At 38.0% G+C, this 14,575-nt stretch overlaps 1 protein-coding gene across 1 annotated transcript in view; it reads left to right on the top strand.

Annotated features, from left to right (window-relative positions):
- The first annotated feature begins 2,507 nt into the window (after window positions 1–2,507).
- Window positions 2,508–14,575, top strand: part of LOC123746128 (N-acetylneuraminate lyase) — a 48,424-nt gene continuing 36,356 nt past the window's right edge. Inside the window, exons 1-4 of the mRNA XM_069314084.1 lie at window positions 2,508–2,625; window positions 4,956–4,981; window positions 5,975–6,033; window positions 11,985–12,055. Of these exons, the coding sequence (XP_069170185.1) occupies window positions 4,979–4,981; window positions 5,975–6,033; window positions 11,985–12,055 (133 nt within the window). The 5' untranslated portion in view covers window positions 2,508–2,625; window positions 4,956–4,978. The remainder of the gene's footprint in view (window positions 2,626–4,955; window positions 4,982–5,974; window positions 6,034–11,984; window positions 12,056–14,575) is intronic.

The raw sequence follows: 14,575 nt of genomic DNA, 5'->3' as shown, positions 1-14,575 counted from the left end.
CTCGAATGCGTCAATAGGCCATTTGCAGAATTGTTTTATTCTCATGTTCTAATGCTCAATAACTCGGAGCATTACAACCAACACTGGGAGGTTCAAGAAACGATTAATGTGTAAATGAACAAATTCACTAGGGCCGTGACGAGGATTCGAACCTGCGTCCGAGAGCATCCCAGACGCTGCCTTAATCGACTGAGCTACGACATGGTCAAATTTAATGCATCACGCAATTGTGATTTCTGTGTGTGCGATTAATGTGTAATTTATATCCAACGTACAGTGCGCATTTACTCCTATGTAGGTCAAGTAGATAGTCACTGCAGTTCAAACCAACCATATCTACGTCTCGGACGCCTTGAAGTGTTTTCGGAGCTTAGCGTCCCCACGGCCCGGTCCTCGACCAGGCCTCCTCGTTGCTGGACTGGTCAACCAGGCTGTTGGATGCGGCTACTCGCAGCCTGACGTATGAATCCCAGCCTGATTGATCAGACTGCTACCAAACACACCACCACCATCGAAGGAGGATTCAACATTTCTAACACTCAAGCAAATTCTAATAAATCATACATTTTGATCACCTACTTCCTTATATCTCGTACCACCATCACCTCTTCACCGACTTCAAACTCTCGGTCCATTTATTTATGTATTTTGAAAGTATTTGTCTAGTGTACCAGTAAATGTTTATAAATCCCCTTCAGGCGAAACGTGGTTTATAATTATTTTATTATTGGTATTTATATCGAAAGTACGTGTAAATATTAGTCTCTAATTGACGGTGAAAACACGCCGGTTATCGAGATCGCTCTACCCAACAACCTTCTTTCGGATGCAGTCCACAACAGATGACTTAATCCGTGGTACCTAATTTGTTTTAGATAAATAGTACAGATGAATATGTATCAAGTGCCCGGACGTCAGGGCCTGGCCTAGAATTGAATTTAAATACATATTTCACGATAAAAAAAAACATAAAAAAATGCATTCGAGTTAAGGGAGAGTGGGCTGATTCTGGGCTGTTTCAGAGTTAAAGCAGACGTAAACAGTAAGACTGATTCTGGACCCTTCAACAGACATGCATTTTCTAAAAGCCTATTTCACGCATTTCATGTAAATGCAGTATGTCATTCACATAAGTGCATATTAATAACTGAACGGATTAAAAACAATCAACTGAAGATTGTAATCTCAAAATTACAAAATTGTAATCTTAACTCTTGGTTAAGTAACTCAATACACAATGTTATTTTGGTAGTTAAATAACTATGCTGCTGTTGTTTAGGGCAATGACAGAACCGTGTCGTATATACCTAGTTGAAGCCTCAGGCTTCAACTAGGCCTTCGGGGTAAGACAAAATGGGAATCTCTCTCTCGCGATAACACCAGTCGGCAGCAGTCACAGGTGCTGCTCAGATACGCAGGTGTAGCCCTGTAGTGATAAGGAAGCTAAACAGGTATCAACAGTTCTTTTGGTGGGAAAGGTGGGAGAATATAGCAGCCTGTGGCGAGAGATTAGTAAGTTAGACGGGTTGCCATGACAAAAAATATGGACCGTGGAGGTGGTTTTCGACCGTTCGTTCCTTCTTTGGAGTTCACCGACGAACCAGAGAGCCTGTCATATCATTGTTCTTTCAGTGTAATACTGTCGCTTTCACTGTATTACTATCACCATCACTTTATTACTATCCTTATTGCTGTATCACCAGAGTATTACACTGTTCTATCACTGTAACGCTTTTCCGTTTTCTTGTGAGTGAACACGGAGTATGGAATGTTGAGATATTAAGGTAAACTAATCTATTTATGGCGCTCCACTTACATCACTCTCCACAGCTTTATTAGATATATTTCTGCGCCGACTTATCTCTGGGTGTTACTGATATCAGTATGAGAAAGTGTATAAGTGCTAATGTATGTTCCAGGTGGCTGAAATAATATATATAAATAGGTTCTTAAATCTTACTGGAAAACTGATTTGATTAGTAACTTTGCATTTTTATTACTCTCACACCCCAAATGTACTTTTTTTGTTCATAAAATAAAAAAAAATCTAATTAAAATTGTATTTGAAAATGTTCCAGTTTTCTGTTGGATATTTATCAAGACTGCTGACTTTCATTCTCACAAATTCTTTACATTTTCTGAATATGGGATCTAAATTTTCGACGTTGTATACTCGCTATTCGATGTCTTCGCTCTTTCACCGAGTCGCATCATTTTATATTCATCTAAATGAAACGTGCCTAAGCGTCTCGACTTTTCAGAGAATCACACCCGGGGTCTTTCTATTATGAGCCGCGTGATGAAGCCTCAATATCAGTCTACCTCTCTATCAGTTTTTAAACCATATTATAAACTATATATATAATAAATAATTCATTTTATACCCCAAAAACGACACTGTTAACAATTAAATATTAAACCAACGTGGGCATGAAAATACAAAAGCTTCCCCCCCCCAATAAGGTGAGGGGCAGAGTTACAGAAAACGGTACCAGTACCCAGTGATGGGACCGTGCAGGGGCATCACAACACAGGGGAGCAGTCGTCAACAAGCTCTTGTTGTGTGAGGGACCTTGGCTTTAGTGACGCTCAAAGGAACTATTATTCTGCAATATTTTTTGGCCAGTAAGTCTCGGCTCTGTTGAGAGAGCTCTGACAATTCAGTTATATCGATGAGTTTTTTGTTTTCCTGTTTAGTGCCCAAGAATCAAGTGGCCATCTGTTTTATGGGTGTCAACAGTACGATTTAATATTTACCTACTGTTTTATGGGTGTCAACAGTACGTTTTAATGTTTACCAACTGTTTTATGGGTGTCAACCGTACGATTTAATGTTTATCTACTGTTTTATGGGTGTCAACAGTACGATTTAATGTTTACCTACTGTTTTATGGGTGTCAACCGTACGATTTAATGTTTATCTACTGTTTTATGGGTGTCAACCGTACGATTTAATGTTTACCTACTGTTTTATGGGTGTCAACAATACGATTTAATGTTTATCTACTGTTTTATGGGTGTCAACCGTACGATTTAATGTTTACCTACTGTTTTATGGGTGTCAACAATACGATTTAATGTTTACCTACTGTTTTATGGGTGTCAACAATACGATTTAATGTTTACCTACTGTTTTATGGGTGTCAATAGTACGTTTTAATGTTTACCTACTGTTTTATGTGCGTCAACAGTACGATTGAATGATTATTCATTCAGTTATGTGTTGCTGTCAACCATGTTTTGTGTACAACATTGGTCTTTCACCTTTTTCATATCAAAATAGTTTCATTTCATATCATTCAGGCGTATAATTAAGAAAGTGCTTTTGCAATATATTACTCACTTTAAAATCTTATATAAGTAGCTGTCTGATGTTTGCCTACTCACCTTTGTGTGTTTGTAGTGTTGAGTCATAGCTCCTAAGCCCCACATTCCTGGACGTCTTACCCCATAGCAGTCACGTGTAGAACATGATCTAGATCAATTCACGTCTAGTAAAAGGCTTGTATTTAGTATAATCAGAGCATTCACACATGGTACTAGGTCAATATCAATTCATTCACACATGGTACTAGGCCTATATCACATTTGCTTCTGTTTAGTAAAGAAAATCCTGCTTGGTACTCTGGTATATCACTTCAGGACTCAATGTTGTGATGTTTTTGGCTCATAAATTTTAAAATGCAAAATAAACCACAATGAACATGAAAGATTTTCGTCTGAGCATGCTTTCAGATTTGCACCCGTCCTCAGAAACTAATACACAATGTCTAATAGTCTTTAAGAGGCTGTTAGGAAGGTTTTAAACCAGAAAGCATCTTTACAGAAAATCTTTACAGATCTGGGCGACAAACTGAGCAGTGTTACCAAAGAGTGTAAATCTTCTTTATTCCAGCGCCTCAGTGTTGCAACTCAGAGGGGAAATAACTTGGGCATCTTGCATCTTGGGCACCTCGGAGGAGTTCAAGGTGGTGTTTGACTTGCAACAATGATCGAATCTGTCTGACATTTATTAATGTATCCAGTTGCTGTGTTTTTCATTTTACTTGTAATGGTGGTGTTGTGTATGTGTTAAGGCCGCATTTTGTAATTATGTACAATAAAGTTCCATATATATATATAATGTAAGGTGCTCAGGTGTGTGTGTGTGTGTGTGTGTGTGTGTGGTGTGAGTGATGGGGTACAATAAGCCAAACTTCGTATGCTCGTGGCTATTTTTACAGCTTGTCAGGAAGAGTTGAGGCAAGTGTCAAGAGATATTGCGTGTAGGGATGGGTGCGTGTGCACGAATTAAATATATATGTAAATCAACCGAGAGGCTCTTCACAGGGCGAAAGCGTCTGCATATTGATTCCCATTGTTTCACTGTGGGGCGTTTTGCATATTATATATATATATTATATATATATAAGATAAGGCTGTGGGAATTAAACTCTACACAACAGCTGGGACCTTCTTCAGAACTGTGTTTACCGTAGCAGTTCCCATAACAAGTTGTTATTGAGTCAATGTGAAAAGCTGGTACAGTACCTAGCACTAGAAATAAAGCTTTTAACGGTAGGAGATTGTTTTGGATCAGTGGATGGAGGAACGGAGGTGTGAGTGGGTGTGTGTAGTGGCATTAATATGAAACATTTCTCCCTGAAGAAAGACATAAAAATCAGACTTACAAAGGCTGCCATAGTATCATAAAATTACCAGAAATGTAGTTTTTATTGCAATTTGTTCAGGTAGCTTATAAGGAGAGATCATTGACTAAGGCGGAACAGGAAAAGGGAGGGAGAGCAGTAGTGAGAGTGGAAGGGAAGCAACAGGGAGGAAGGAAAGGGAAGAAGTAGGGAGGGAGATACTAGTTATGCAGAAATCTGAGTGGCACAGATTTTGGGTCGTTTTGTAACCTTAAATCAATAATACACGAATTATTCCACACAATGATATCTTCTTGTTTCTTGCAGATACAACCTCAGCTACTTCGAAAATGGTAAGTCTTTTACTTATTCTGTAATATAATACTTGCAGTTTCCTCTGGCTCAAGGCTAGGACATGCAGCTGGACACCAGAGTGTGACGAGTCAGTTCTGGGTATTATGAACCTCCACACGCAACTTGATGCCCTTAAGGTGGTCTTATGCCTCCGGAAACGCCCAATTTTCAGAAGATGCTTCAGAAAATGTCTGCAAGGGATTTTATTTACGGGTAAAGTGTCTCCTAAAAATAGGAATTTTATTACCAATGACTTTTATACGCCCTACTGTAATAGAATGTGAGGTGTTAGAAGTTATATAATATATATATATTATACCTTCACTGGTTCAATTGTAGGGACCCATAGCCTCGGAGAAGAGAATGAAGAGCATTCAAAGAAATACTCGCCGTCAGACACTAAATACGTAAGAGTATTCGCTTCTCCTACCACCCCTTTCTTATTATTTATGATTATGTTTATGAATATGAATATATATATATATATATATATATATATATATATATATATATATATATATATATATATATATATATATATTCTTGCATATATATACGTATCTAATGACAAATGGTTACATCAATGATTCTGGTAAACGTGTGTGTGTGTGTGTGTGTGTGTGTGTGTGTGTGTGTGTGTGTGTGTGTGTTTAAAAAGAAAGATTAACTGTATGTCTTTCATTACCTCTCACTGGTTAAAAATATATTGTACAAACGCTCATAAAAGGTGACAAACAATGTTTGCTTGAATTTTTGCCGCTTTGAATTCAATATTTTTACCCCATAAAGGAAATGTATCACTTCCAAATATTTGCACAAATCTTATAAAATACAGATTTTTATGTCTTCAAATATAAGGTCTATTGCTGCGTGTATATTTTACTTCTCCTTTCGTTATTTAATGTTTATGGTAATATTTTTATTTCATATTTAATCTGTTTTTAATCAGGGTTTATATTTTTTATATTTGCTCATATATTTATTTTTTTTAGTCTCGATTCACCTTTCGAGGGATGATGGCACCAGCTCCGACCCCATTCAATAAAGACGGGTGAGTATCAATCAAGTTGGTAGACAGCTGAGAGTAGATTGATATCTAGAGTGATGGCTGTATATATACACATTCAGCCCTTTCTGTGTAAAGTATGAGGAGTGTAGATATGGTTTGGTATTTGTTTATATACCCACCCTGGGTGGGTATATAAACAAATAGCTAAGTACCCTCTCCATACACATTCATACCCAGAGAGGGTATGAATGTGTATGGAGAGGGTATGAATCAAGGCTCCCACACGGGCCTTACTGACCTATCAGCGAGGGGACGTGTGCTCTAAACCTCCCCTCAGTTTGTTGTGACTAAGGATGAGGGGACAAATGTCGTTTCCTCGACTAGAAAGCTCTTAAATGATATAGTCGAGTTCATCAACGCTAAATTGTTCGTCGTTAACATCCGGAGCTGAACACATTTCAGTGTCAGAGTAGTTAATAAATGGAATGCACTAAGAAGTGATGTGGTTGAGGCTGACTCCATACACAGTTTCAAATGTAGATATGATAGAGCCCAGTAGGCTCAGGAATCTGTACACCAGTTGATTGACAGGACCAAAGAGCCAAAGTTCAACCCCCGCAAGCACAATTAGGTGAGTACAATTAGGTGAGTGCATGCCTATTTAAACGTTGTCTCTGAGAATGCACTCTGTCACGTACAAATAATAGTACCTATGACACATAGAAATCACAATAGCGTGATGCATCAAATGAACAAATCTACTAGGGCCGTGATGATGGTTCGAATCTACTTCTGAGATCACGGCCCTTGTGGATTTGTTTCAATAGTACCTATGGTTACTATAAATGGAAGAACAAACTATGGGGTATTTGCACCTAAATGTACTATTAATTTTGTAGAGGTCTCGAGGGAAAAAAAAGGCAACAAACCAAATTTTTTCTAGACCTAGTGTAGTACATATATGTACTGAGTTAAGCGTAAATTGGAGTATATTAGACTTTGGATTGCCTATTTAGGCCTCAGATATCTTTCATTAAGTCTTCAGCTATTTTTTCAATGTTTTGTTACAGAACCGTAGTATTTCAATAGTAAATAAACTTGTTGGTGGTCCAGCAGTGCTTTTTTTTTGTGCATCAAATGCAACTATACGTTCGAATCCCTTCAGGAAGATCCCTAAAAAGATCCCTAGATCCATAAGAAGATCCCTAGATCCATAAGAAGATCCCTAGATCCATAAGAAGATCCCTAGATCCATAAGAAGATCCCTAGATCCCTAAGAAGATCCCTAGATCCCTAAGAAGATCCCTAGATCCATAAGAAGATCCCTAGATCCATAAGAAGATCCCTAGATCCATAAGAAGATCCCTAGATCCATAAGAAGATCCCTAGATCCATAAGAAGATCCCTAGATCCATAAGAAGATCCCTAGATCCCTAAGAAGATCCCTAGATCCATAAGAAGATCCCTAGATCCCTAAGAAGATCCCTAGATCCCTAAGAAGATCAGGAAGATTTACATCCCTCCTCCCTTCAGGAGGAGGGATGTAAACAAAAGACACGTGACCGCGTGACGTCAGTGTCATGGGGGCTCTGCTCGTGACGTGTACACAATGATGAGATGATGGCAACTTGGGAAAACCTTTAAACTACCTTCCATTCATCTGGGCGCTAAGAGACTCGAACTGTCGACCCTTCGATGAGGCCGATGCTCTATCAACCGAACAATTGAGAAGTTTTGATAAGGAAAGTTTCCTGGGTACTTCCTATACTGTATGTAGTACCTATTGATTTATACCAAGATTTATAAATTGAAGTACCAAGATTGATAGTATAGGTACTGTAAATAGGTAGTTTCATTGAAACTACTTATTTGGAATGGAGGGAGCGTGGAATGGAGGAAAATGGGAGAGAGGAAAAGGGAAAGCTGGCAAAGGAGCGATTAGGAAAAAAAGAGGAGAAATGAAGGAAAAAGGTAATTTATCCTAATAAAAATAAACAAATAAAATAAATAAATAAATAAAATAAATAAAATAAATAAATAAATAAATAAATGTAATATTTAAGTCAGAATGAATACATAGCATTTGGAAGGAATATGTGGGCAAACTAAGAACTTGGATATGAGCTAGGACGAAATAAAGACACGATGGTCAACCACTTAGACCATTGGGGATCGAACACCGACTCCGTAAAAAAAACAAGTTCAACTTCTCACCGACCCATCCAAATGAAAGGACAGGAGGAAAGGATATAACAATATTTTAATTTTTAATCAATTGAACTGAACAAAAACTAATTCAATTGAATTAAATTGTTTTTAAACAATTTAACGAGGAAGATTATTATTATGTAACAATAATAATAATACAGTAAGAGGTACCCAAAGGTACCTACCCAGAGGTAGGTACATTTGGGTACCTACAGGTTAGGTACCCAAATCTTAACTCTCTAAAGGGGAGAATCAAATTAGAGAGAAGAGGAACTGAGCCACGACTGGGAAACAGCTCATTTCCTGGAGGGTGGGACACGGCTTGATTGCTTTGTTATTTGAACTGAGGAGTGGACTCACAAACCATGCAAAATACCTGCTCTCCAGGTTGTCGCAGCGTGCATCCCTATTCCCTACCAGTGTATGGGTAGTTCAAGAGGTAGAGTATGGGACAGGGGGAAGGGAGAGGAGAGAGAGGGGAAATAGAGAGCAGTTAGTGAGATCAGAAGGTAGGAAGGTAGACAAGAGAACACAGTGAAAGGACAGAGAGCACGTACGTAAAAAGAATGGCTAGGGAAGAAAATACCTTTCGCAGAGAGTTATCTAGTGGGAGCCTCCATCTGCGATCCCTGTGAAGACTCTCTACATCTTATCAGAACTGGCGAGGTCAGGCAAGAACAAAAAAAATCACTCCCCCCTACTGGCCAACAATGATAAAATATTAAGGGAAAAAAATGATTCGAAAAAAAACATGCATGAAAATTGTTATAGAAAATGAATAATGTGTTTCTTACACCTGTTACTTCTGTCATATACTTCTGTCATATACTTTTGTCATGTACTTCTGTACTTCTGCTGCTAATATGGGATAGTCAGCCCCAAGCACAGATCTAGTCCCAAACTGGACAGCAATAGGACCTCTTATTCATTTACGACGTTTAAGAAATAAAGAGAGTTCAAAAGGGTGACCCTGAGAATGAGATTCATGTCTTTAAGACTACTCAACATTAGAATGTAAGACTACCCAACCAAATTCGTTCGTGTGTGTCTAACCCTTAACTAAAACTCCACCAATGGAGTTCATCACATTCATCACATCACATCACACACGGGGAACTGTTTCATTTCAACGAATGCAGCTCAGAGCTCCTGAGAACTGATGGGCTGTTTTTTTACAGTAATTTTTTTTTAAATTAGTGGTAATAGCGGTGTCTTGTGTGTTAAAACAGGTGTATTATGGTGGGTGAGGAGGAGAAACACACACACACACAATATATATCCTGAAAATCCTTTCTGCAAACGAACAGAGTCCCAGATAATCCAGAGTTATCCAACTTGAATCTATTGCCCTTCGTTGGTATCTGTGTTGACGTTTTGACACTGTGACGAACATGCATTCTCTGTCACCTCAATGCCCTCTCAGTTACTTTCACGTGCCCTCTTCCTCACTTGGCTCTTCCAGTTTCTGGGACCAAACCTTACTTGCATTTCTGTAAACGTTCGAATGAATTTTCGTGTATTTCAGAGTTCCGTCCAAAGACTGACAATAAACGCATGCATTAGAGTAAATAACTCTAGATCATTGAGACCTTCTATGGAATATCTTATTGTTAGCTGCAACAACTGATATTAGGCTCGATTTGCCTAATAAGCCAAGTTTTCCTGAATTTATTTATTTTTCAATTTTTTTCTTATGAAATGATAAAGCTATCCATTTTATTACGTAAGAGTTTTTTTTATTAATTTGGGGTAAAACGTAGATATATGACCTAACCTAACCTATCTTAACCTAACCTAACCTAACCTAACCTAACCTATCTTAACCTAAGTCAATAATTTATGTTCTTAGTATAATATAATAATAACAATTCAAATAAACCAATTTGAAACAGTTTGCTGCAATTAAAGAAAATCATTCGGCCTACTAGGCAAATCGGGCCTTGCATAGTAGGCCGAGAAGTGCGTTCTGGCTACTAGGTACAACATATATATATATATATATATATATATATATATATATATATATATATATAGGGAAGGGAGTACCACCTCTGGCTGGAAGAAGGGGGACCCATAGCCTCGGAGGAAACCACACATAACGCATTGGAGGGAATGTGGGTCCCCTCCAATACAGTTTCTGTGTGCTTTTCTCCTACCACCCCCTTCCCTTTTTTTTTTTCCTTTATTGTGTATTTAAAGGTTACAAAACATACAAGACAAATATATATATTATATATATATATATATATATATATATATACACACACACACACACACTAGAGGTACATAGTGCATAGATGTACATAGATGAACTAGTTGTACATGTACATAGTATTCTATATAATTTTCTTTGTGTAATTAAGATACATATAAAAAAAAATATTCTTCCTAGTGAAAGACATCATTCCTTAAGTGCTCTTCCCCCTCGGCAAAAACATTGTCTTGAGTACTTCAGGTCGCTGCTAACGACCACTTTAGGGCTCTTCTCCTTGTATGTCTGCCAGAGTTTTTTTTTTCAAGAAGTCTGAATTCACGTAAAAGATTATTGTAGAGAGCGCGAGACAGTTGGAGGAACAGAGTGGGAAAGACGTAGAAAAATATAAAAAGGAAAGTGAAAAAAGTATTTTTCATAATATCTGAAATGTAACGTATATGCCAGTCAAGGAAAGACTAGCATACGAGAGGCTAGCAAGCCAGAGACTAGTTTCCTTGAGGCTTAGCAAGCCAGAGACTAGTTTCCTTGAAACTTAGCAAGCCAGAGACTAGTTTCCTTGAAGCTTAGCAAGCCAGAGACTAGTTTTCTTGAAACTAACAAGCCAGAGACTAGTTTCCTTGAAGCTAACAAGCCAGAGACTAGTTACCTTGAGGCTAGCAAGCTAGAGACTAGTTACCTTGAGGCCAGTAAGTCGCACACTAATTACCTTGAAGCTAACAAGTCAGAGACTAGTTACCTTGAGACTAACAAGCCACAGACTAGCTACCTTGAGGCTAGCAAGCCAGAGACTAGCGAGAGAGAGGTCACGAGGCAAAACCATCCCTCATATGCTTACTCTTCCCCATGTGGAGGGAAAAATCAGTGCTTCGGTGGAGAACTCGGAGAATAACCATTTTGTATATCCCTTTTGAAAACGAATGAAAAATCTGCAATTACTACACTTTTATCTACCGGAAACATTTTTAAGCCAATCAGTAGCATCCCGCTGGGTATATTATAAAAAAAACAAGAAAACTTTACCTCACTCATTTCACAAATAAATGACATAAACATTGATCTAAAAAAAAAAGACTGTATTTGTCATCTTCAATATTATTTTACCGAGATTTGAATTCACACTTTTTCGTGCAGATATGATGGAAAAAACTATATTTTGGGGGGATTCTCTCATTGGCTGGGAGTCAAAGTACACGAGGGCTGAGAAGCACGCATCATCTGGAGATGAAGGGAGACTGTGTGTGTGATCTTAGCAAACTGATTAAAAATAAAACTCAGTTAGCAGCATTTTAAAGTGTTATCAACTAAAAATCTGGGTCTGAACGTGAACAATATGTGAACAGAACACATTCCAAAGCATTCCGAAGTTTCTGCCGTGGGAAAGTAGTAGTAGTCATAATTGTTGTAGTAATGTAGCAGTGGTAATAATAGTGGTAGTTGTTAATTTAGTCGTAGCATAATTGTTATAATGGTTGGTAGAAGTTGCAGCAGAAAAAGACATACTTATAAGGAACTGAAATATACGTGTTTACAACATGATATATATATGATCTTGTTCACCTGTTCTCATCAGGTCGCTGAACCTGGAGATGATCCCGGCCTACGCTAAACATCTGCACAGCTGTGGTGTGAAGGGTGTGTGGGGTGAGTACACATCTGTCTCATTGTCGAAATGCCTTCGTCCCATTCGTGTTTGCCAAGGCGTATAAATTAATGGGAATCTTATACCAAGAATTGTGAATAAAATTGCCTTTCACTACTTGCTTTATTCTGGTAGTTTATCGCTTATAGGCACTCTCTTCCTTCTCTCGTGGTGCTTTCTCTTTTAGTCTCTATTTCACCACTTTCTCTTTTGAATTAAGCCTTCTGCAGCTTTTTCTATTCCTATTTTCTCCTATGATATACTTCTTACCTTCTTGCCTTTCACTTCACATTCTTACCCTATATATTGACTTTCTCTACCATTCTTTACACGATGGATAATGGTCCGAGATGGACCGAAACGTCGTGGCTTCCTTTATTTTCAGATTTTTTATTTTCAAATATTTGTATATTATTTTCCCCAGTATATTATTTGTATAATATTTTCAAATATTAATTCATATTTTCTTTATTTTCAAAATATACATTTTCATGCCCGAAACGCTTTGCGTAATAGTGGCTTTAGGCATTGTATGTACTAGCTCTACCTATAAGTCTACCAATCCTTGTAAAAATTTATTGTATGTATGTACCTTACCTAAATAAAATTGTATTGTATAAAAAAAAATTGTATTGTATAGATGTGTGGGTCAGGTGTCTAATTTCCAGCCACATTATTGCGACTAATCTTACTGATCTTCGAGCCTAGTGCAAGATCCCTTTCGGGTTGAATCGAGCATAAAGTAGCGTAAGACTTCTTGCCTGATGCTGGTCTTTGCTCAAAATCCTCAAACGGAGAGTGTCTGCATCTGGTGCCTACACGAGTGTCGTGATAATTCTCTCACAATCAAAGAAAGATGAAACGAACACTAACCACAAACATATCTTCACTAACCCCCAATTAGTTAATCTCTCCATTACCATCCCAAGCAGTAACACGCTTACCCACTAACATAGTTTCTAGTAACATCCCTCTCATCCCCTAGCCGGTAACACCTTCACATTAAGCGCCAGCAACCCTTACACGCCTCTCACGCTTAAATCTTCTTAGCTAATGCGTCTGCCACTAATAAACCAGAGACTAATACTCGCGCTGCTGTTTCCCTAATGCACTCACCACCACCTCCTCCTCGGAGGCTTCGGTAATTATCCGTCGAGTTACACCTCTGATGGCCACACCGAGCAGAGTTGTGGCCAAGAGATTAAAATTGCAATTCACTATAGCTATAATATTCATCTTTGTCGATTACTGTAATGTGTTAATTTCCTTCTGTTAATTTACAACTGAAGGTGATTAATTGATGTTTTTCTGCATTGACATCTTCAAGGAATATTCTAATTGTTGATAACTGTTGCTCTTGCACTTGTTTTTTCCCCCATTCATCAGCATTAGTTGTGTTTACTAGTTGTGTTTACTAAGGGGACTGACGGCTGAGTGGATAGCGCTCGGGATTCGTAGTCCTAAGGTTACGGGTTCGATCCCCGTCGGAGGCAGAAACAAATGGGCAGAGTTTCTTTCATCCTGATGCCCCGTGTTCATCTAGCAGTAAATAGGTACCTGGGAGTTAGTCAGCTGTCACGGGCTGCTTCCTGGTGTGTGTGTGTGTGTGTGGTGTGGGGAAAATAGTAGTTAGTAAACAGTTGATTGACAGTTGAGAGGCGGGCCGAAAGAGCAAAGCTCAACCCCCGCAAACACAACTAGGTGAAAACTAGGTGAAACACACACACACACACACACACACACACACACACACACACACACACACACACACACACACATGCACACGCCCACTCACACAAAGGGAGGCCCAGGATCTCCAGAGAGAGATAGCGGCTTCACCTCTGAAGTCTAAGACAGGCATATCAGCTGTCGTGTTCCTGGGCGTTGCTTTACTTATCTCGAGAGTTCCCAGAGTTAAACGGCCCCCAGAATAATAATAACAATAAAATAGTAACAATTTAATATAATAGTAGCAATTGAATAAAATCATTTAATACAATAAAAAAAAATATAAAAAATTATGTCTTATCTAATCTCTAAATTAAATACATATAAACAATTATATTCTAAAATTAAATACAAATAAATTGTATTCTATTAATTAAATACAAATACAAATTCTAATCTATAAATTAAATACAAAATAAAAAAAATCTAATCTATAAATGAAATTCAAATGAAAAATTAACAGAAAAAAATAATAATAATAATTTGAGATAAAACATTTTTACTCAATTAAGTTTATTAAAACCTCCCCATTTAACAAGGTGATCCAGGCAACTGTTAATATATCATTGAGAATGTGACAGGCGAAGATATGCATTGTTCCATTTTACTTGAAAGCATTTATGGAGAAAGGAGAAATGGACAAATGGGTTGAGACAAAGAGAGTCATAGGGAATTAGTGGAACAATTATGAGATGGAGGGAGATGGAGTGTGGCAGAGATGGAAGAATGAGAAGGGTAGGGGGAGGAAAAGAGAGAGAGGAAGTTAGAGTGAAAGTAGAGTGAGAATAGTTGGA

Source organism: Procambarus clarkii, chromosome 78 (genome assembly GCF_040958095.1).
Source record: "Procambarus clarkii isolate CNS0578487 chromosome 78, FALCON_Pclarkii_2.0, whole genome shotgun sequence".
Classification (NCBI taxonomy): Eukaryota; Metazoa; Arthropoda; class Malacostraca; order Decapoda; family Cambaridae; genus Procambarus; species Procambarus clarkii.
The sequence above is the reverse complement of the archived record's forward strand: the minus strand, read 5'-3'. Positions and strand labels throughout refer to the sequence as shown.